The 22531-nt window shown below is 46.4% G+C and overlaps 2 protein-coding genes and 1 long non-coding RNA gene across 5 annotated transcripts in view; 2 read left to right on the plus strand and 1 right to left on the minus strand.

Annotated features, from left to right (window-relative positions):
- The window catches only part of PHACTR2 (phosphatase and actin regulator 2), a 166529-nt gene extending 159603 nt beyond the window's left edge, over nucleotides 1-6926 (plus strand). The window contains exon 13 of the mRNA XM_077143370.1: nucleotides 460-6926. Coding sequence (XP_076999485.1) covers nucleotides 460-475 — 16 coding nt within the window. The 3' untranslated portion in view covers nucleotides 476-6926. The remainder of the gene's footprint in view (nucleotides 1-459) is intronic.
- LOC143668817 (uncharacterized) lies at nucleotides 3063-10552 on the minus strand. Its single transcript, XR_013168570.1, has 3 exons — nucleotides 9368-10552; nucleotides 3979-4799; nucleotides 3063-3191 (listed from the first exon to the last, which is right to left on the minus strand). It is a non-coding gene; the product is annotated as an uncharacterized LOC143668817 (long non-coding RNA).
- On the plus strand, nucleotides 9632-22060 carry LTV1 (LTV1 ribosome biogenesis factor). Of its 3 annotated transcripts, none has more exons than XR_013168569.1 (11): nucleotides 9632-9797; nucleotides 10646-10777; nucleotides 12102-12275; nucleotides 14665-14752; nucleotides 17283-17424; nucleotides 17684-17942; nucleotides 18679-18806; nucleotides 20046-20182; nucleotides 20607-20659; nucleotides 21362-21531; nucleotides 21643-22060. XR_013168569.1 is itself a non-coding variant. In XM_077143374.1 (11 exons), exons 1-11 carry the CDS (start codon nucleotides 9795-9797, stop codon nucleotides 21751-21753), a joined length of 1428 nt encoding a protein of 475 aa, XP_076999489.1. In that variant the 5' UTR covers nucleotides 9634-9794; the 3' UTR covers nucleotides 21754-22059. The 3 variants fall into 3 exon arrangements, 2 of the variants coding, with proteins under 2 accessions (XP_076999489.1, XP_076999490.1); XM_077143374.1 differs by having other exon boundaries at nucleotides 9634-9797; nucleotides 21331-21531; nucleotides 21643-22059; XM_077143375.1 differs by lacking the exons at nucleotides 9632-9797; nucleotides 10646-10777; nucleotides 14665-14752 and having other exon boundaries at nucleotides 12161-12275; nucleotides 21331-21531; nucleotides 21643-22059.
- Nucleotides 22061-22531: the final 471 nt, after the last annotated feature.

The raw sequence follows: 22531 nt of genomic DNA on the forward strand, positions 1-22531 counted from the left end.
GTGACCAGAGGGGGTGGAGGGAAGAGGCAGGCCAGCAGCACATATGAGGTGTTTAAAAAGATGGGACATTATATGAGACCCCAAGTGCAGGCCTGCAAGGAGAGGCCACGTGTGGGGCCCCCGGACCTTCTTCCTGGGGGGATTCGGGCGTAGGAAGTGGTCGTGGAGTCAACAGCGGAGGCCACGCCAGGCTGAGTCTGTTTCCTCCCATAACGACCCGCAGGCAGCGGGATCCTTGCGGCAACGCCTCCCCGGCTCTGTGAGCTCCGGCCGGGCCTGGGTGGCTGTGACCGCTTTCCTCTGGGGATGCCCTGCTCCCCACGGGGCCGTTACAGCCTTGTCTTGTCTTCTGTGGGGTCGCTGGTGGCCGTAACCCGTGTCGCCGAGGCAGAGCCCGGCGGGTCTGCGTGGAGCCGGGCTGCCCTGCCGCGGCCTGAGCACTGTCCTCTCTTGTTGCAGGTTCCACCGTCCCTAGGCCACGCGTGGCCCTCGGGAGCATCCGGAGAGCCTCCGCGCCGCTTCCCCGACGCCCGCCGTGCTTCTCTGCGGAAGTGTGTGTTTCCGTTTACCTTGGGGGGCGGCGGGGGGCAGCTCGGCTTTGGGGGGCCACGGGCCAAGGGAAGGGTGCGCCCACCCCTGCCGGCCAGCTGTGTGCCGGGGTGAGGGACACGTGGTCACGAGGGTCGTTTCCGTCAGGGCGTCCCTCCGGGAAGATGAGCGGAAGACAGTGCCGCTGCCTGCCACTGGACAGCCACGTTTTCTAGTGCAGGTCAAAGGACAGTGCGCAGGGGCGATTTTCGCTGGACACTGGGAAGGGGCGGGAGTCGGAAATCAGAATCAAAGTATTTCATTATGTTAATGAAGAAAAGAGAACATCGAAACATAGATGTATTTTTGGAGTAGGCAGTGGGTAGCTGAGAATGTCCTAAGAGATTTGGGGATCTGATCGCCCAACATGGGTTTCTTAGAGACTTGATCCTAAAAGACTATTCTTGCTTCACCGTTATTTGGGTTCAATATATACCATTAATTTATGTTGTGCCAGTGCATCTGGTGGCCAGAAATAAGCCTGAGTGTCCTCATGCATCTTTTTTCTTAAATGCAAGCGCCTCCTATGAGTCCTAACAGGAATGCAGACCCCGATTTTGTTGCACGCTCTCAGTAGCACAGCTGCACGCACTCTGCATCTCTTTGTACCCCTCACCTCGTGTACCAGCCTTCTCCTAGTCTGCCAGGACTCGGGATAAAGTCACAGGAAATGTGACCTGTGAAGCTGTTGCAAGCAGGTGGTACAATGGTGGCTCAGCAGCAGAGTTCTCGCCTACCATGCCAGAGACCCGGGTTTGATTCCGGGTGCCTGCCCATGCAAAACAAACAAACAAACAAACAAACAAAAAAACTGTAGCAAGCATTAGAAATAAATCTTTTGGCCTTTCTCTACTTGGTTATCTCCAAAGCAATGACCAGCGCACTTGAGCCGAAGGAGAGGATATTGACAATCACAGCCCTTTTTAAAAATCCAAATCCAAAGTTAAAACTTAAGCCAGGTATTGGCATGCTCAGTCCTGAGTGGGAATGGAAAGAACTACTTATTTTTCAGTGCTGCATTAAGTTGAATTGCTGCTATTGAAACATAAAGAAGTACATACATCAGAAAATACCCAGAGATGTAAAAGAACACAGAACATTTCCACCACGTTGTGTGAGGAAAACCACACCGTGTACTTTGAGTCTTCAGATTGTGTCCGTGAGGGTGGTCTTGACTTTGGATGCAAAAGAATGAGTGGGATTTGTCCCTGGTGGGCTGCCTCTGAGCCACTGGCCAGGACCCTGCACACCGCCTGCTCTCCTGCCCTCCTCACTCTTTTTCCACAGAGTCCCAGGCGCAGCACAACTCCTGCTGTACGCTCACACACAGCCAGCACCGGCCCTTTATTTGCTTCAGTATATGGAACTCCTACCTGGTACTTAGTTATTCTTTCTCACTTGTTTTGTGCCCCTTTTATTAAGACACGTTGAACCGTACAAGAAGACGAGATCTGAAGACAATTTAGTTTATTCTCAGAGATTGGCTTGGAATTTTCTGGTTCATAATGTGTAAGATTTTAATTTTAAATTTTAGCCCCAAAATAAGCATTCAATCTAGTGGATAAATTTATGTCCTGTCATTCGTTGATATTTTGAAGAACCACTTGAAATTGGATGATTTTGGTTAAAAAAAAAATTAGCCGAGCTGACCTGTTGTAAAAGGCCAGGACCATTTTTAACTAAGAAAAGTAGCCTCCACTTAAGGGTATTGACAGCATAAACCCATTATGTCATTTCCTTAACATCAGCAGACATGTTTTTGCTTTAAGAAAAGTCTTTTGTATGCCCGAGTTTTGCATGCGGAGGTTTGGTCCATTTCAAAGTGTTAAAAGCCAGCCATAGAAATTAACTTTAATTTTTGGCCAAAGCCATCCTTTTTCCTATATTATTTTATTGTTGTGTTAGTGTCTTGGAAAAATAGCATGGAATGTTTCTTTTAATATTTAATATTTAAAATCTCAAATTGTTTTGATTTCTGTTCACAAACCCTCTATGTGAATGGCAAATCTAAGATAGTATCACCATTTTCTCACTCCAGAGAGGGTCATAGGAAGTCTCTGTCTGGTTGAAAAGCTTTTCTCATTATATATAGTCAGTGGTATTGATGCAATTTCTTATTTCCTACAGTCAGATGCACCCAGTACAGAATTTACTATCTGGGGTCTCAGTACATTATTTTCCTTGGATTGATATGCCCACTTGCTTCTACCCACAGTTCATAATATTTAACCAGTCTAATCTTTAAGGAATTGGAACCACCAATTATTTCATTAGAATGATTCTTTACATAAAAAGCTATAGAAAGAATTAAAGGCTTATGAGCTAAGCTGTAGTTTGCAAAATAAAGCTTTATTTTAATAATTAAAATTTAAAGTCAGAAACTCTGCACTAGCCTGCTCAGCGTGGCCACACTTCTATAGTCACCTGTGTTTCTCAAGCCGTCCCTGTCCCTGGTTCGGGACAGAAAGCAGCTGTGTGTGCACACGGGATCCTTTTGTTGTGGCCGTCGTGACACAACTCCGGGTTTCTCCTGGTTCAAGTGTCCCGGCAGGCTGGCAGGGCTCTCCGAGTCCCCGGGATACGATCAGGGAAGCAAACAAGTCCTGCTCCAGAGGCCCCCGACAGGCAAGAACGAGGTAGATTGCAAAAAAACAAAAGAGCCCTTTATTTTTAACAAAATAGAGGAAAAGAGCATTAATATCAAGGCAGTTAAGAAGGTGTTAAATGGACTGAAGCCCAACAAAATGAGTTTTCTGGCGATGAGCATGAATTTAAGGAAGATGTGAAATTTCTTTGCGTTGTGGTATATTAGACATCATTTATCGTTATGTTGATTCCTTAAAAGATTTAAATGAAAACTGTAATACCCTGAGATTCATTTTGGGTATTTTAATTGCATTTGGATATTTTAATTTAATTGGGCATTTTAAATGAAGGAAAAAGCAAACGCATCTCATGCGCTGATACTGCCCAGAGAAACTGACTTTCAGGTGGCATCTCCATATCCTTTCTCTGCCTAATAGTTGTAGATTACTTACCTTTCTTCTAATGTCAGGAAATGTGTTCTATTTGTGGAAACTTTGGAACCTTAATTGAAAGTATGTTTTAGGAAGTATAGGGGTTGAATATACCTCTCAAAAGTCACCAGACCTTTAAAATGAGAGATGAGTCCCTAAAAACCCAAAAGTCCGGTTTCACACCCTGCAGTTAATTCAGCATTGCATTGGCACTTAAAGAAGTGCATCGCTTATACTGAAAAGTCTGGTTTCATGCTGCACTACGGAACACAGAACAGGCATTTTATTTCTATTTAATGGAGTCAGACAGACATAGTTTTCAAAAATGAGAGTTTTAACACATGGCAGTCACAACAGGAAACAGCATTCTTACCTTCTACATAGCAGCATGTCCACACTTAATAGCAGAAGCTTTGTTTTTTTTTCCCTTTCTTGGTCAAAAATTTGTTCAGTCTGTTACTACTTTTTATGTGGTCCCAGTAGTCAATGTCATACCGAGTAAGAAATCTTTCTCAGAGTAGGTGATATGGAATCAAAACTATTACACACCAGGTAGCTTTAGGTCCTTCTCATCAGCACGGTAGATGAAGTATTCCTAAATTCCGGCTGAATTGTTAGGCCTAACCTTGCTGATGGGAGTTTATACTGTGAGACAAGAGCTCATTTCTTCCCATCATGAGAGTATGCTGTAAGCACTACAGAGCTGTTTAGATAACGGTTCCTGGCGTCTGGAGTTGGCTGGTCTTCGCTGTGGATTATTGTCCCTATTCAGTGGTGGGACAGTTCTCGCTGTTGTACTTGACAAGGCACAACGAGCTCCAGAACCAACATGTGTCTCAGGGGACAAAGGCATCCTGAAGCGGATGGGCTGGACTTCGTGAGAGCAAACTCAACCCCAGGCAGCCCCAGCCTGGCTTCCAGAGATGAGCCTCAGGCGTGGCTGCAGAACTGGCAGGTGGACGGGCGGCCCAAAGAGAGAGGACCCGATGTGCTCTCCTTGTCGCTTCACCTTTACTTTTTGCAGTCACTGAGCTTAAGATACAAGCCCCCACTAGCATTTCAAGAAAGCTGGCCCACCGTGGCTTAATTTGAAGACAGTGTCATCATACTTAAGAAATCCCATCGTGCAGGTTGCAAGATTTCTGGCAAAGTAGCAGAGGACCCTGTGGCAGCTGTCCCCACCTCCAGCCAAACCTGTAAAAACAGGGGGGTCATTTTTAGCCTGTGCTGGGATTTACCACACACACAAAAAATGTCCTTTGGCTTGGCTCACTGCTCACACAGCAACGCATTGAGCAGGGCCCCGTGGAGCCCCATTTCTCGGGGGGCTGCCACAGGTGTGTGTTGCTGAGCAGGGCCTGCTGAACGGGAACTGGCCTGTACCCCACGATCTTTATGGTCCTGGGCCCTGCTGGCTGAGTGCCACGAGCATCCCCAGTCACTGCAGACCCCCACAGCAGCCTCCTGGTGCCCAGTCGCCTTCCAGGGTGGTGGGACTACCTCGCCTGCACCAGCCTTTGCTGCCTATTGAGGACACACCGTTTTCACTGCCCTGTGTTTCTCAAGCCCCAACTGGCCTTCCCCCTTCGTTTCTTGACCTGACCTTCTGCTCCAAGGCAGCTGTCCTTGCCACTTCCTTGGGCAGCAGCCAGGCAGCTGCGACGGGCCACCCTGGAGGCAGCGACCCATCCCCGAGCACGCTCAGGGAAGAGGGGCTACAGAAAGCACACACTTGACTCTGGTTTTGGCCTCATGGCTTTGCTTCAGCACCACCCCTTTAGTCACATGTCTTGACAGCGACATGCAGACTTCTGTCCAGCTTAGCCTACAGACACAACCTCTAACCGTCCATGCACACCGGGGCCTGTGGACATCTCCGTCAGCTTCCATGCTGGATGCGGCGGCCCACAGCCTCCATGGTAGCCCCTGTGACCTGCTTGAGAAGCCTTGGAGCCAAGTGCAAGGCCTGGAACTGCCTACCTGGCCCGTAAGATGTGTGGCTGCTGTGCCATGAAGGACAGGTGGGTTACCTGGGCTACCTGCATGTCCTCCACCACCCAGCAGTGGTCACAGGTGGTCACCGTATCATCGCTACCAGCCACAGATGTGTGCACATACCTGTTCCTTCTCTTGCTTTTCATTGCCAAAACCAAGTGGTAAAAATGTCCTGGAATTGTCTGCATGAATTGTGGGTAACAGAAAGGAATTCATTTAGCCACTATAATTTTTTTGAATGTTAAAACCTCTAAATGTATTTTTCCAAGGCAGAGCAATTCACAGTCCATAAAGGTGGTGTATTGTGAATTTTTGATGGTGCTTATGAATTTGTAACTTTTTAAGTGGCAGGTTTTTGTTTTGTTTTGCTTTGTTTTGTTTTTTAAGACTATAGTGAAGCAAGTTAATGAGGCAGAGTGCCATCCCAGCTCAGGTCAATTTTATGGTGTGTTAAATTGCAATACATTCATGCCACTTGCCAATGTGGGGAGCTTTTGCCTTACTGGATGCTTTGTTATATTGGACACTTGCGATTTTGCTTAGCACATCCCCAGCCTGAGCAGTTTCCACTGCAATGCCAGCTGGCATTCGGGAGAAAGCATAGTGGATCTAGGCTCAAACCACTTCCTTCACCTAAAATACAGGCACTGGCTTTTATTTTTATTTTTTAAGTATTTCTTCCATGTCTTAGAAATGTGCCAACGTGATCAAACCATTCTACACCGATTTCATCAGATTTAGTATCTACTAAAAATACATAACTAGTGGTTTTTTTTTTCCTGTTTTTAGGAATTTTTAAGCAAAGAACTGAATACCTTCTTTTGTTATTTCAAGCTTTGGTTCAGGTGATAAGAATAGCAAGCTGTGATATATCAAATGGACTGATTCCCGATTCCCGGCGCAGGAGCGAGCCCTTTGTGTTCACAGCATGCTGTCTTGGTGTGTAAATAACTGGAGCCATTCACTGGCTCACATGACAGTTTCTCTTTCTTTGTGGTTGTTCTCGATCTGTACTGTAATAAAATATGTGGGTATGAGTATCTACAAGTATACACACATATGTATATGTATTCCACTATTGTAACCGGAAAGAAAGACTATGTATTATCTTTTTTTATTCTGTACTGGTGTTTGTGTTATTTAAAAAGCAAATGTTACTCTATTTAGTTGTGTAATATCATGGGATACTTTGCTGTGCACAATTCCAAGTGCCTTAGAACATCGTTGAGCTTTCCTAAGTATATATAAATGCATATATGTATAAAGTTGGGAAAAGTTACCTCAATAAAATCATTGGGAAATGCCCACTTTTAGTTTGCTCCCATTCCTTTCACATTCAGACAGTGCTCCCTCTTTTTAACCAAAAGCTCCTGGAGTCCTCACTGGTAAAGCAAGAGGAAGACAGCTTTCCTGCTTGCCTGCTATTTGAGCTGCACCACACTTCTAAGGTTCTCTGTAAGTAAGGCTTCATGATCTGTCCTTCTTGTTTAAAACAGCTTTCTGAGGATTTGCTGCTTTTAACAGCTGTTTATAGTGTATTGTAAAAACTTGGAAGGACATTATAATGCATAAACATAATTTGCTGTTATTATGCATAAACATAAAAGACAGTCCTTTGCATTAGTGAATGAACTTGGAGAATTTCAGTTGGTAACAGAGACCATCAGGAGATAGAAATAGGGTAGTTATTGGGTAATTGGAGCTGAAGGGATACAGATTGTGCAATAGGACTGATTGTAAGAATTCAGAAACGGATAGCACAATACTACCTAACTGTAATACAATAATGTTAGAGCACTGTAGAAGGTGAATGTGGGAAAGACAGAGGGAGGAGGCCTGGGGGCACTAATGAAATCAGAAGGAAAGATAGACAATAAAGACTGAGATGGTATAATCTAGGGATGCCTAGAGTGTATAATGATAGTGACTAAATGCGCAAATTTGAAAATGTTTCTGCATGAGGAAGAACAAAGGAATATCAATACTGCAGGGTGTTGAAAATAGATGGTAATTCATATTTTAAAACTTAAACAAAAAGTCCCTTGGAGTAAGAGGAAATAAGCAAGCTTCCTCGTTGTGCTTACTGTTTAATGTATGACAAGCAAGGAGGGGTTGGGAACATATCTGGGGCAGAAAGGGAATTGGTTCTCAACAGTGACTGCAAATAGGAAGTGATCCACCCTCAGCTCAGGGGAGACACAGATATGGGGGGAAGCCGGAGAGTCATTTCAGCATGGTATTCTAGACAGAAGACGTAGAAGACTGGGCGTCTCCCCAAAAAGGGATATTTAGTAGGTTTGGAAAGTTGGCCTCCAGTGTGCCCTTAGACATTAGTCCTTCTCCAAGGTCCGTGCCCCTCCTTTTTCTCCGGCCAACCAGCTTCTACCTGCAGCATCGCCTTTAAAAACCCATTGGAGGTGAGAACCGGCAGGTGAGGACATCTGACTGATTTGGGTTGACTTCTGGCTGGACTCGACCCAGACTGGGTCAAGGGGCCGCTGTTGCCCCCGTCAGCCAGACCCCAGAGGCCCAAGCACAGTAAGAAGGCCCTCCTGTCACTGTGCCCCCTACACACACCGTCACTCGCTAGATGAGGCCTTTAAAGGGTGGGCCCTGATAGTGCAGCACAGAAAACTCTAGACGGAGACTAAGAACCCCAACTGGGTGAACATTTGCCTGTTGGCTGAAAACAGGCACCATCTGTAGGGATTCTAAGGTCAGAAGCTGCGCATGCTAGCTTTTCATGGTTACGTAAACTTTCTAGGGAGGAGAGAACTAGCATTTTCCCTGCTGGTTTGCCCAAGGCTTTGCTCCTGGATGGACTTTAGCCTGGCCCCAAGACTAACAGTCTGGAGCTGGGGGTTTCAGCAGTGGTTGTCCCTGCAAGTGAGTCAGTGGCCCAAACACCTGGTTCTGCTTGCTCCCCTTTAGTCCTGACTTGGCCAAACTGAGTCATTCACTGACCCCAAAGCCACTGAAAGCTGTTCCAGCGTTACTGCTTTCTTTATGCCATTCCACCCAGCTGAAATTGCTCCTTTTTCTTTCCCTTCCCCTTATGATATTTATTTATTTACATACTACACATTCTTCCAGAAATGACCCAAATGGCTTCTCCAGCTACTGCATTATAGTTTCTTTAAAACATTAAACAGCATATACAAATTTAATAGATTTGATTTTCTTTGTAGGCATGTCAAATGCCCAAATACAACTGTAGCAAGCATTTTAACAACACTTTAAAATCTATATATCATATTTGTAAAGGTAGTAAGTCAAGTTTTCTTAAGCATCTAGTATTTATAAACATAAAAATATTTTTATACCTCTCAACTTTAAAAGAATAAAATTAGTTATGTCATTTAAGTTAGACTTGCACCGCTAATAGGTCAGGTTCCATCATATTCCAGTTTTTAAGAAATGCAAACATTTTAATACAAAGCATGCATAAATGGTCCCAGATGTTCCACGCACAGCTATAGTGCTAACGCGGGGGACATGAAGGCAGAGGCCAGGAAAACCGAGACACTGGGACGATGAGACGTGGGGAGGGAAGCGCACACTGAATGAGGTCTGCTGATAAAACTTAGAGCGCATTCACCGCCCTCTTCGGCCCAACAAGGGCGCTGAGAGCGCGCCCTGCTCGCCTTAGCTCTTCCTCGGAGGGGATGCTGACTGCCAACTGGTAAAGTCAGTTAAAAACATGCCAGGGACGAATCGGAAGAGAATAAACACAAATTTCTACTTCACGAGTCAGGGCGTGTACACACCAGAGTCCCTGAGTGCATCCTGCTAGTTCACATGCCTCCCACAGTCAACGGGGGCATCTGAACGCCGTCCTTGAAACACCAGAGGTTGCCCGGCGCGCCTAAGGAGGAAATCGGCCCGGCGTCCTCCGTTGTTAGGGCAACCTGAAACCTCGCGTGGGTTCGCTCCTCCGGGAAGAGGCCCTGTTCCCAGTCGTTCTCGCGATCATTACGTCGGTGCTGGCGTCACTTCCGGAGCGACCCATCAGCTCCTCGGTGATTGGCCGTTTCCGGGCGCACGGCCTGACGTACAGGCTGGGGGTTCCGGCGTGGCCGCGCCTCTAACACGGAGGTCCACTGGGCCTGGCAGCCGGGAACGTAGCGTGTTGTCTCCGGGACGCCGGGAGTGTGGCGGCCGCCCTGGCTGGGGTGAGCGCCGCGCGGCTGCAGTATGGTAAGCGAGCCCCCGTTGTCTCGGCGCCTGTGGCCGGACACGGGGTCTTCAGTGCCCTGGGCCGCGGCGCGGGTGTCACAGGCACGTGGCGCTTCAGGGAGACGGCCGAAGAGAAGTCACCCTCACCCTGAATGGCCTGCACCCCGCGCCTCTTAGGTTGACCAAAACCTCTGACCCAGGACACAGACACGCCGTCCTGTGCTTCGTGGGTGGGGCAGAGAGGGATTCGCTTTGCTCCAGGGAAAGGAACTTGCGGTAGAATCTAGGGCTGGCCCTCCTTCAAGGCCGCTTGCTCACCTGGGCCGGTGATTTTGGTTAGAAAGTCAAGGTTGAGTAGCAAAATAAGAATGTGGTTAAGGAAGATGAATCTTACCAGACCTTACTTTATGGTTTTGTTTAGTAGTTGTTACACGTTCTCCTGATTGTGTCGTGACAGACTCGTCATTCTAGCTCAGCCTATCTCAGGTCTGCCCTGAGCATCCAGTAACTCTTCAGTCATTCGCACATCACCGTATTTTTTCTTTATCGGAAATTATTTTCTTGTTCCTTTGCTTGCTGCAGTCTACAGCTGTTTTCCTGCTGTAAAAAACAGGAACTTTGTCTCACTTGTCCGCTGGAGTATTCCCAGTGCCTAGATAAGGTCTGGCCCGGGATAGGTGCTCAAAAAATGTTTGTTGAGGGAAGAGAAGTAGATTCTGTAGACTATAGCTGGTGCTCGTTGCCCTTATAAACATAGATATGAAAAGGTGTTGAGCTTCACTTACGTAGTTTGGAGATTCTTGCACAGGTACTGTTTGCTGTGTTTTGGTTCTGTTTTGATCACCTGTTCTGATTTTGTTCCTTTAAAGCCTCACAGGAAGAAAAAGCCCTTCATAGAGAAGAAGAAAGCTGTGTCTTTTCACTTGGTCCACCGGAGCCAAAGAGATCCTTTAGCAGCTGATGAGACTGCTCCCCAGAGGGTTCTGTTGCCTACACAGAAGGTAAGTTCAGTTGTGAGCCAGTGATTATGTAGAGGAGATGTTCTGTTGATAGTTTTAATAATAGCCACTATTCTTAGGCAAGTGTGATCCTCTGGAAAACAAAATCTGTGAATTAATTTTCAGTAAATGTGGTGGTTTTTGACATCATGAATATTTATTTTGCTTGGAAGGATCAAACGTACTTGAGAAGTTTAAATGAGCAAATCTTACAAAGTAATGGGAAATATTTATTAAACCATCAGCTGATGCAAGGTGTTATTTAGGGCATCATCTTAAGCTCCATCTTTGCTTCCCTAAAATAATACCATTTCATAATCATTAATTTCATTTTGCCACCTGGCCATGAGTTGTAAAAATCTTCAGAAAATGCACGGGGAACCTGAAGAAGGCTAATTTGATTGTTAGTCACAGTACACTCGTTAAGTGTAGGTAGTGTGACGGAGTGTTGGGTAACTCGGACCATGGTTTTCAGAAAAGCCAATTTGGATTGTATTTTGAGAAGTTTCTTTGCTTGTAAATAAAAGAAATTTGACATGTCCTTCAGGACTCTAGTCTCCTCTTCCAAGTACATAATAAAACATAAAGTGTGTATATTTTTGCGGCTTTAATTGTTGCACAGCGACATCTAGTCAAAGGAAGAGTTGTCTTCATTTCCTTTAAATATGTAGGGACTTCGCTGGGTCACTTCTGATTTAGAAGCTCTGTATTTCCTGAGTTTATCAAAATTTATTTTTCTACTTTCAGCTAACAGACTTATGTGCCATATGCCTCCTGTTGAGAAAGTTGTGCCACCTAAGGTTTCTATGCCTTATCCTGGGAAGGGGACCATTCTAGTTTGCTAGCTGCCGGAATGCAACACACCAGAGATGGATTGGCTTTTGATAAAAGGGGATTTATTTTGTTAGTTCTCTACAGGAAAGGCAGCTAACTTTCAGCTGAGGTTCTTTCTTACATGGGAAGGCACAGGCAAACTCTGCTGGCCTTCTCTCCAGGCCTCTGGGTTCCAACATCTTTCCCCGGGGTGATTTCTTTTTTGCATCTCCAAAGGCCTGGGCTGAGCTGCAAGTGCTGAGATGAGGTATGCTGAGCTGCTTGGGCTGTGCCACGTTGAGTTTCTCATTTAAACACCAGCTAATTAAGTCAAACATCATTCATTGCAGCAGGCACGCCTCTTAGCCGACTGCAGATGTAATCAGAAACAGATGAGGTTCACGTACCATTGGCTCATGGCCACAACAGCAGAACCATGTGCTTTTACCTGGCCAAGTTGACAACTGAATCTAATTGCCACAGGGCCCTAATTCCGTGTGGTTTGTCATCCAAGGTAAATGAGGAAGAAAGGCGAGCAGAGCAGAGGAAGTATGGTGTGTTTTTTGATGACAACTATGACTACCTACAGCACCTAAAGGAGCCATCTGGTCCCACGGAGCTTATTCCCACAGACAGCTTTGGTGCACACAGCGGGAGAGATGAGGAAGAAGATGTTTTAGTAATTCCAGTAAGGCATTTCAGCAATTCAGCTGTGATGGGGGACTGGGGGCGGGGGGGGGGGACGAAACCACCATTTTAAAATCATAACTTGGTTGGATTTTAAATATTTGGGATTAGACATGGTGACAGTGTGAAGACAAAAAGTGAGGCCATGCTCCTTGTTATAGTTGCGTGCGTGTGTGCATCCAACTGTTCTCTGGTGGCAGGTATGAAAAGTAAACGCCTTAGTTGGATTGACATGGTCATGCTGAGTGGCACTTTTCAATAAGTGCTTAAGAGAGCTTGTATTTCTGTGAAATTGTTGCTACTAATTAAAGTTCCATTTTTCTCCCTCTTAAGAACATCCACATTGCATGCCTTTGTTGCCTTCTCATTTTTTATTTCATATAGAGTACATTTCTATGTAGAAAGTTTATTTTATACACTGTTTTTTTGTAGAAAGACTTCTGTAGTTTATTTTACTCATAAGCAGTCTGTTAGAATTCCCATGTTTCAAGGGATATAAACTTAGTTTCCCTATCACTTAAGAAAAGATAGATGTTGGGTCTGTAAACAAAAGGGAAGAGAAATTTCCCAACTTCTCATTTTCTAATCCTGACAAAGTCTAGGTACTCTTCCTGTCAGTTGGGAGGTGGCCATGGCTGCCCAGTACACAGCTGTGGCTTACGGAGAATCACAGGATTAAGTCTCAGGAATAAGAGCTGCTGCTGCTCCACTCCAGACCGTGCTGGCTAACTAAGCCTTGGCCTCCTGTGGAAGCCCAGACTTACAGCCAAGCTGACGCCTGTTTCCATCCTCTTCCCCAATACTGCCACACTGTAGGAGGAGGGTGCTCAGACCACTTCCTTCTTGGACAGGGGGTGGGGGTTGTGGGGATAGCTGCTTAGCTTCTTTATCTTACTAAGGGAGAAGTTTTAATAACGTCTGAACACTCTGGCTGGATTATCTTGACTAGTACAAAACTAGCTTTTAATTCTTAATTCATTTGGGTAAAGGTAATGATTATCTAAACTCTAATCGTGTTTATGATTTATGACTATTTCTCAAGGTTTGAAAAATGTCTAAAAAGATAAATCTGAGCACAAGCCCCTCCCCTTTGTTACCCAAATTCTAAGGTTAAATCATTGCCGAGAGAACCTTTAAAAAAAAATGGACTCTAGCAAAAACACAAATCTTTCCCCTTGTTTGTTTATGCTGCTGAGAAACTAGTTTAGAAGCCTGACAGCTTGCAGGTGGGAGCCCTGCTGCAGACAGCCTTCATTCCTGCTCCCCTCAGCCTCACGGTTTAGCATTTCTGTACATCAGCCGTGAAAATAGACCTCCCCACTCCCTGCCTCCCTCCCTGCTGAGGCAGGCAGGGTGGGAGGGCCAGCAGGGAGCACTTGGTTTCAGCCCTCGTGCCCTTAGTCATTTGCTTGAGGGGCCACTTGGGACCGGTCAGAATGCCTGTTAGCACATGTGTGCGTAGCGCCAAAGGTGAGAAGATCAGGGAGAGTTCATTCACAGTAAGCACAGCGGCCTCTGCAGGAGGGTGGGAGCCTGGTGGGCCACTAGTGGGTGGGTGTTCTCAGAGTGGAAGGGACCTCACAGAGAAAGAAGCTGTGGGGAGCCCAGGTGGAGGTGGGCTGTGCCGTGGGGAAACCTATGCCCTGTGGAGCCTATGGCTGGCCCAGTGTCTGGCACAGAGAGTCTCGTTTTTACGTGGCAGTGAGGAACTTGGCTTCATTTACATGGAGGTCATTTGTTGAGTAACAAGTTTGGATACGTAGAGTAGGCCTTGGTTATAGAAGGCTTTGGAAATGAGCTCAGATATGGAGTGAAAAATCAAACACTGTTGTAAATCCCAGCAGTCACATGGTAATGATATTAAAGACCTTTCCTTTGGTCCTGGTATGCAGGCTGGGTTAGATGTCAACCACCCAAGCAGCTGTTGCAACCCCCCAGGCAGTGGAGTGAAGTCGGTGTACGCAGGAGGTTTCACAGGGACAGAGAGGCTGTGAGAAATGACCCATGACTACCCTAGGATTTCAGAGAGCCGATTCTGAGGAAGGCTGTACCATTGCTTGAGATTGGCTTTGTCTCTGGTTTGAGAGTGAGAAGATTCACGTTATTTTGAAGCTTCAGGAGAGGGGAGGAAGGACATCTGGAAGTGAGTTCCAGAACCTTCCTTGACCAGTCTCAGGCAGGCAAACGATTGAACCTTTCCTAGTTCCTGTTCCTAGCTAAAACATGCTGACAGTCCATGAGGTCGGTGGAGTAAAGGGGCTAATGTCCTGGAGAAAGCTCTGGTAAATTTGTAGGAAAGGTGCTTTAGATATATGACTGGAGAAAGAATGCAGAAAGTAGTTCAGAGTGTTTCTAAATAACTCTAACCATTGTGCAATTCCTTTTTCAAGAGCAGCGGAATTAAGTTGCCTTCATCAGTGTTTGCATCAGAGTTTGAGGAAGATGTTGGATTGTTAAATAAAGCAGCTCCTGTTTCAGGTGTGTACTGTCTTTGACTTTGCAAGTGGTTGGAGCTATGTTTTACTAAAGGAAATGCATGGTAATGACGGAGTGTTGAAACAGTGAGCTGAATCTGGAGTTCATTGGAGTTCAGAGTAGGGGTCATTAGAGCCTGAGCATGTCAGTGTCCTTTTTATTGCTATTATCAGTCCTCACAATTCCCACTTGGAGAGGAAAGTGGATAATCTGTTGGGATCTTTAACCTTCTCCCTCACCCGCTGAGAAGGGAAACGATGGTATCTAACTAAACTTACTTATCCATTGTGTGATCTTTTGTTTTCTCTTGTGGTAACATAATATAGCATTTATTAACTAAAGTCCATGGTTTACATTAGGATTCATTCTTTGTGTTGTACAGTTTTATGGTTTTCTTCACAATTTTTATTCTGGTAATATGTACATATTATAAAGTTTCCCATCTTAACTACTTTCAAGTATACACTTCAGTGGCATTAAAGTAATGTAATGTAATGTAATTACGTTCACAGTACCGTGCTGCCATTACCACCATCCATTACCAAACTTTCATGACCCGAGACAAAGTCAGTACCGACAAAGCAGACACACCCCACTCCCTGCCCCCCACCCCTGCTCCTCTCTCATCTACTTTCTGTCTGGATTTTCTCATCTTAGTGCAGCTTTGAAAATTCTCTCCCTTTTGGCTTTCATAGTTTCTCTCCAGATTGCTGTAGGTTCTAGATTTATAAAAGTCCATTTTACCACCTATATATACATTGAAATATGATCATAATACAATTTGTGGGGAGTGGGGGGGTGCATCAACATCATATGCTTGAACAAACATTTCTGTGGATATTCTTAGTTACCTTAGCTGTCAAGTAAAATTGCTGTGTAGCGTTAGTTCATTGATTCTGCAGATGTTTGAGTTTTGTCTGTGTAGGTAACTTTTATTTCTTTATTTTGTTTTGTTTTATTTTTTTGCATGGGCAGGCACTGGGAATCGAACCCTGGTCTTTGGCATGGCAGGCGAGAACTCTGCCTGCTGAGCCACCTTTGGCCCATCTGGTAACTTTTATTTTTTATTGGGTTAAAACAGAATAACGTGGCGGGCAGTGGTGGCTCAGCAGGCAGAGTTCTGGCCTGCCATGCCAGAGACCTGGGTTTGATTCCTGGAGCCTGCCCATGTCAAAAATAAATAAATTAATGAGAGTAGCACATCATTCCTGCCCTGAGAGGATTTACCGCTAGTTGAGAAGGTAGACAGTCAGAAGTTAGGGCGGCAGCGCAGGTGGATAATTACAGGGGACTGAGGGAGTTGGACAAGGCTTCCTTGAGGAGCTCAGGTTGAAGTTTATCCTTGAAGTGAAAGTTGTACAGGTAGGAGGAGGAGGGCAGAGGGAGGACAGAGTGTAAGAGAGGAGGCTGGACAGGAACCTAGGGCCTGGACAGGTCTGCCTCAGAGAGACTGCGGACTCAGTTCCACACTACCACTGGTCAGCAGTATAGTAAGGCGAGTCAGTGCCTGTGAGAGTTCAGTTTACACTGGGCTATAGTCTGTTAAGGTTCAATAGCATTTATGTCTGAGAAAAACATTTAGAAACTGAATTCGAATAGTACACAGCACAAAGCAAGCATATGCTGTTGGGAAAATTGCACCAATAGTTGCTTGATGTGGATTGCCACAAATCTTCATTTGTAAAAAAAGGCAGTGTCCATGAAGCATAGTAGAATGAGGTGTGCTTGTACATGTACAGCCATGTGATGGTGGTTGGGGTGAAGTGGTGTGATTGCACACAACCTGGAAGGAGGGGGCTGTCAGTGGGCACGGTCAGCCTAGATGGAGGGGGCTGTAGGTGCGTACAGTCAGCCGAGATGGAGGGGGCTGTAAGAGCACATGGTCAGCCTAGGAGAGGGGTATAAGAGCAGGTAGCCTACAAGTGAGGGGCCTGTAAGTGCTCGTGAGCCTAGAAGGAGGGGGTGTGAGCACACACTCAGCCCTGGAGTGGGGGGATGCTTTGAGTAGCAGGTCCAGAGTGTTAAGCATTGGCCCTGTGGAAAGGGTCCTTGGATCCATGTCCAATCACAGATTTATACTTGAGAGGATGTTTTTCTTGGACACTAATATTTTTGCAGAAGGAAAAACAGCTGAAGAAAAGAGCTGGGATTTATTAAAATCTCATCCTGAAACAAAGCTGGAAGTTTAACAGTATACAAATACTTCTCTTGTGTTACTTGTGAATTTAAAGCCTGGTTTATTACTGCATGTGAAAGGTTTGAAATTTGCTGAATAGACAAAATTTAGTGTTGCAGATATGTAATGGGAGGGTGTTTTTACCTGTGGGTATTGTAAAGGGGAAGTTTTTTAAAAATTCGTATTCATTGCAGTTCTCTTTTCTCTGTCTTTTCCTCACTAGATTGACTGACAGCTTTTATTTCTTTATCCTTGGTACCTAAATAGAGTATGACACAATAGTGTTCAGATTATGCTAGTTAAGGAAATGAATCATGCTGTTTGGGGAATTTTGCTCAGTTTTTGTTTTCCTTCCAGGCCCTCGACTGGATTTCGACCCTGACATTGTGGCAGCTCTTGATGATGACTTTGACTTTGATGACCCCGATAATCTACTTGAAGATGATTTTATCCTTCAGGCCAATCAGCCCCCAGGAGAGGATGAGGCCATGGGTGTGCAGTGCGTGTGGTTTGTTCAGAGCTTCCTCTTTGGGGTGGTGGTCTTAGAGTATTATGGCTGGACATTGAAAAGGTGAGGTGGAGGCCTTTGCCAGCCCTCCAGGAGGGGTTCCTGTCCAGCTGTCCTGCCTGCTAGTTCCAGGTTGGCCTGGCAGCACTGCTGCTCTGCCTCAACGAGAGCCCTGCCCGGTGTGCCCTCCGGTGCTACGTGTGTCGAGTGTTTCTGGTTTCTAACAGTTGATCGATGACTCTGACTTTAGGACGTCTGAGGCTGACGACGGCAGCGAGTGGGAAGATGAGGGCAGTGTGGAGGAAAGACATGGAAAGGCTGAGTGTGACTCAGAAGGCCTGCTGTCAGACGAGGACGGCCTGTCCGCCCCAGGAGGCCCGGGTGGGGCAGCGGAGGGTCGCTTCTTCTGGGAAGAGGAAACGAAGAGCCGCTTCACAGAGTATTCTATGACCTCCTCAGTCATGAGGAGAAATGAGCAGCTGACGCTGCACGATGAGAGGTTTGAAAAGGTGTGGTCCTAAATCAAGACCTTTCATGTTGACGCCAGCAAATCTTAGTTTCTCACAGCTGGATTGTAAGAACAGAAAAGAAAGCATTTTGGTGCTTAAAAAGGCTAAATTGTAATGTCCTTGGGCTCTACAGATTGGCTAGTTCAGGGTTAGCAGGCAGCACCTCATCCCACTGTCTGTCCATACAGGTTCAGCCTGCCCTGTAGCACTTGGGCACATGACAGCATCTAGTGCTTGTTTATTCTCTGTATTGTCTAGAGAGTGGTCTTCAAGTGGAATGTAAGCTCTTGAGGGTGGGAGTTTTGCATGGTTTTTCTCCTGTTAGATCCCAAGCCCTAAAGTGATGCCTAGCACACAGGAGGAGTTCACCTTGTTCAGTGAACAGGCGACTGAATGGTTCCTGGCATGGGAATCCCACATAAAGATCTCACACTTTGAAAGTGTCTAGAATGTTCTACCTAGGAAAGGATCTGTTCTGTCTAGCATTTGGTTCCCCAGACTGAAAAGGATAATTGCCTGTTTCCAGTCTCACATAAGCCTGAAAGTGCTGGGCAGGGTTTCCCCCACCTCGTGCTGTTATGGTGTGTATACCTGTGAGGTTTCAGCGGCAGGTAGGAACTTTTGGTGCCGCTGAAATCATGTGTAAGAATAAAGTCATGTGCAAGTACCATTTCCACGGCAATGGCAGAGTCGTAACGAGCACATCTGTTTTCCGTGCGTTTCTGCTGGCACTCAGTTTTACGAGCAGTATGACGACGATGAGATCGGTGCCCTGGATAGTGCAGAGCTGGAGGGTTGCATCCAGGTGGACAGCTGTCGGTTACAGGAGGTGCTGGAGGACTACTACAAGGAGAAAGCAGAGAAGTACCGTTCCTCTTTCCTTTCTTGGATGCTTGGTTTTATTTCATAGAGTCCATATTTCAGAAGCCATGTCACAAAAATGATAGAATTTTCTGCAGACTTTGGCTTTGCAGAGCTCATGGATTTTCCCACTTTTTGGGATTCTGTTGTGGAGCTGATGGTAGTGAGCAGAAAAGGCCCTGAGAGCTGCTTGCTCTGCCGTGTCACAGTGGGAAGGGTCCTGTGGAGTAACTGGGGTGGTGGGTGGTGCACAGACACGTTCCAGCCAGAGGGTCAGGGCAGCTCGGAGTCTCTCCATGGCAGTCTTTAAAAGAAGTGTTTGCTGTGGTGACATATAAGATGTCCCACTCGAACCACTTTCAAGTAAACAGTTCAGTGGTGTCAGTTACCTTCCCATGCCATCCTACCATCACCGCCATACATTGCCAGGACTTTCCTGTCACCCCAGACAGAAGCTGTGCTCCCTTCCTATGCCATCCTACAGTCACCACCGTGCATTGCTAGGATTTTCCCGTCACCCCAGACAGAAGCTGTGCTCCCTTCCCATGCCATCCTACAGTCACCGCTGTGCATTACCAGGATTTTCCTGTCACCCCAGACAGAAGCTGTGCTCCCTTCCCATGCCATCCTACAGTCACCGCTGTGCATTGCCAGGATTTTCCTGTCACCCCAGACAGAAGCTGTGCTCCCTCAAGGCATTAACTCCGTGGCAGTGTGAAACTACCTTCACACCTTGGCACGTTGTTTTTTTTTGTTTTCCTGAAATGCAAGGTGTTCTGAGAAGCAGATATATATATGGCTTATAGAAAACTCCAGCTAGATTAACAGAACTGACCAGCCAAATATTTGGCAAATCTGCATCCATGTCAAGTTGACTCTTCCCAGAGAGAAACAAGTGAGCTGTTGAACTGCCGGAAAGGTCCGATATGAGGTGCTGCCACTCATACATGTGTACCCCACCCCCAGAGGGCACGGACCTACCTCTTTAACTCTGAATACTTTGGAGAAAAGATTAGGCTCATGTTTTGTTTTTTGTTATTTTTTTTTTGGAAGCCAGCATCTTGTGTAACATGTTATAGCTTTGCAAAGAGGCAGGCTGGGCTGGGCAGAGTAACAGCTGACAGGAGGTGCCCAGAGCTCCTGAGATGGGTTTTAAAAGTGTTGCAGCATGCAGGCTTCGTTACAGATGGTATAATAATGCCCCTTCTCCCCTGTCTTCGTTTTTAAAAACTCAACCAAAAGTTGTGTGAAGCTGAGTATGCTGGAGCCCCCGGAGGGCCAGGACCTGCCCGTGAACAAGCTCAAGTCAGAGACGGACAAGACCGTTAGTGTCATGCTGGAAGCAGCCAGAGAGGAGTGGGACTGCGAATCCATCTGTAGTGAGTACCTGCAAGGACGTCCATTTCCTTTAAAGTGGTCTTCAGCATCTTAGTTGAAGTTGGGTTTTTAGGGAATTTTTGAAAATGATTTGGAAAGAGTGATCTTTTGACTGAGTCATAAATGATTTAAAGGTGTTGATAGGAAGGACTTGTGCATTATTTTGAACCCTGAAAACTGTATTTTCTCATTTTGAGCATAAATGGATTGATTTGAAAGGTTTTTAAGATCAGTGCCCCTGCCGCTCAGCACTGCCCAGCACCCACCCACCTCCTGGGAACTGAGCCCACCCCCCACCCCGAGGGCTGTCACTGCCACTGCCCACCCGAGGAACCCACAGAGGGTGCAGGAGGAACGCGGCTAAGACTTGCCAGCTTAGAGTGTGTTTATCTGTGCATAATGGTGTGTGTTTCTTTTTATGTTTAGGTACATACTCAAATTTATATAACCACCCACAGCTCATCCAGCATCCACCAAAAGTGAGTCCTGCTGTTCAGGCTGTTCAGAGTACACAGTGTGGACTCAGTGTGCACACGCCGTCCTCACGGCAGCTGTACCCCGGGGTGGGATGGAGAAGGGCGTGCACACGCTGTCCTCACGGCAGCTGTACCCCGGGGTGGAGATGGAGAAGGGCGTGCACCGCCGTCCTCACGGCAGCTGTACCCCGGGGTGGGATGGAGAAGGGCGTGCGCACGCTGTCCTCACAACAGCTGTACCCCGGGGTGGAGATGGAGAAGGGCGTGCACACGCTGTCCTCACAGCAGCTATACCCCGGGGTGGGATGGAGAAGGGCGTGCACACACACCATCCTCACGGCAGCTGTACCCCGGGGTGGGATGGAGAAGGGCGTGCACACGCTGTCCTCACGGCAGCTGTACCCCGGGGTGGAGATGGAGAAGGGCGTGCACACGCTGTCCTCACAGCAGCTATACCCCGGGGTGGGATGGAGAAGGGCGTGCACACACCATCCTCACGGCAGCTGTACCCCGGGGTGGAGATGGAGAAGGGCGTGCACACGCTGTCCTCACAGCAGCTATACACTTGGGGGCAGCAGCACTGTTAGGAAAGTGGCGTTGGTGTGTGTGTTAGGGAGCCGTCCTTTTAAATAGGAGCAGGAAGTAATCATAATGCCATTTTACCTTTATTTCAGCCCAAACATATCCGAATATCTTCTAAAACAGGGATACCTCTTAATGTCTTACCTGAGAAAGGTCCCACAGCAAAGCAGGTGGAACGAATGCAGATGATAAATGGCAGTGATCTACCTAAGGCGTCAACCCAACCACGTTCTAAACACGAGAGCACAGACGAGAGAAGAGCCCGGAAGCAGGCTATCAGGGAAGGGCGCAAGGTGAGATGGAGTGTGGGTCAGAGAGCTGGGGAAGGGTGGACTCGGTGTATGAGCCGTGAGGAGTGTGCACCCGTCTGAAGGTTGGAATAACAGGAGTCTCCCCTTGTACAGGAGCGGAGAGTGGAGAAGAAAGCTAACAAATTAGCCTTCAAACTGGAAAAGAGAAGGCAGGAAAAGGAGCTGCTGAACTTGAAGAGAAACGTCGAGGGCCTGAAGCTGTGACGGGCTCGTGGGAGAAGGTGGGCTCCGTGTAAGGACCTTGGTTCTGTTCACTGATGAGCTGGCTGCTTCAGAGACAACATACGCTCTGCTGTATTCACTGACAGATACCGAGAAGGCAGTACCGTGTCTATTTTTGTACCAGTGAGTTTTCTCTGCCAGCTATCTTGTAAATATTGTCATATTTTTAAACTTAATGTTATAATCTAAGATTTGCTTTAAAAGAAAAAAATGGCTCCATGAATATGCAATGTTTGAATAAATTAAAGTATCCTCATAACTTGAACTGAACTGGTGTATTCTTCATATATTTGTATGCTTCTTCCACTTATCTTTTCAGATGCTCTCAGATATTTCTTGAAACCTCTCCACCCCTTATTAGGAATTAAGAGGGTTCATTTCCACTCGCCCAGTGGCCCAATTCTGAAAGGCTGAGTTTATCCTCATGAGGGATAGGTGCTTTCCTGGGAAGCCTCCCCTGCTAGCAACGTGTTACTGAGTGACTCGCTGTTGGGGTTTGGGGGCAATGAAGGCAGGAAACGAAATAGAAGAAATAATCCAGAAACCCTCAATCACTATAGTAATTACCTAGCTCAAAATCAGAAATTCCAGCTTCAGTTTGTCTTTTCAGTATATTTGATGTTTGCGACCATTCATACTTGATTAAAAGCACATAGAAGTAAAATCATGTACTGTGATTTTGGTGAGTGTTTTTTACTCAAGGTGCAGATTGCGGCTACATCACAGTTATTGATTATTTGGTGGGCTGGGGCCCATCGGG

The sequence above is a fragment of the Tamandua tetradactyla genome, chromosome 25, assembly GCF_023851605.1.
Source record: "Tamandua tetradactyla isolate mTamTet1 chromosome 25, mTamTet1.pri, whole genome shotgun sequence".
NCBI classification, from domain to species: Eukaryota; Metazoa; Chordata; class Mammalia; order Pilosa; family Myrmecophagidae; genus Tamandua; species Tamandua tetradactyla.

Excerpts from the sequence above, each read along its gene's own strand:
- LTV1 (XM_077143374.1), top strand. Across the intron at positions 12,276-14,664 it reads AAGATGTTTTAGTAATTCCA|AGCAGCGGAATTAAGTTGCC; the intron begins GTAAGGCATTTC and ends TCCTTTTTCAAG. Across the intron at positions 17,943-18,678 it reads ACGATGAGAGGTTTGAAAAG|TTTTACGAGCAGTATGACGA; the intron begins GTGTGGTCCTAA and ends GCTGGCACTCAG.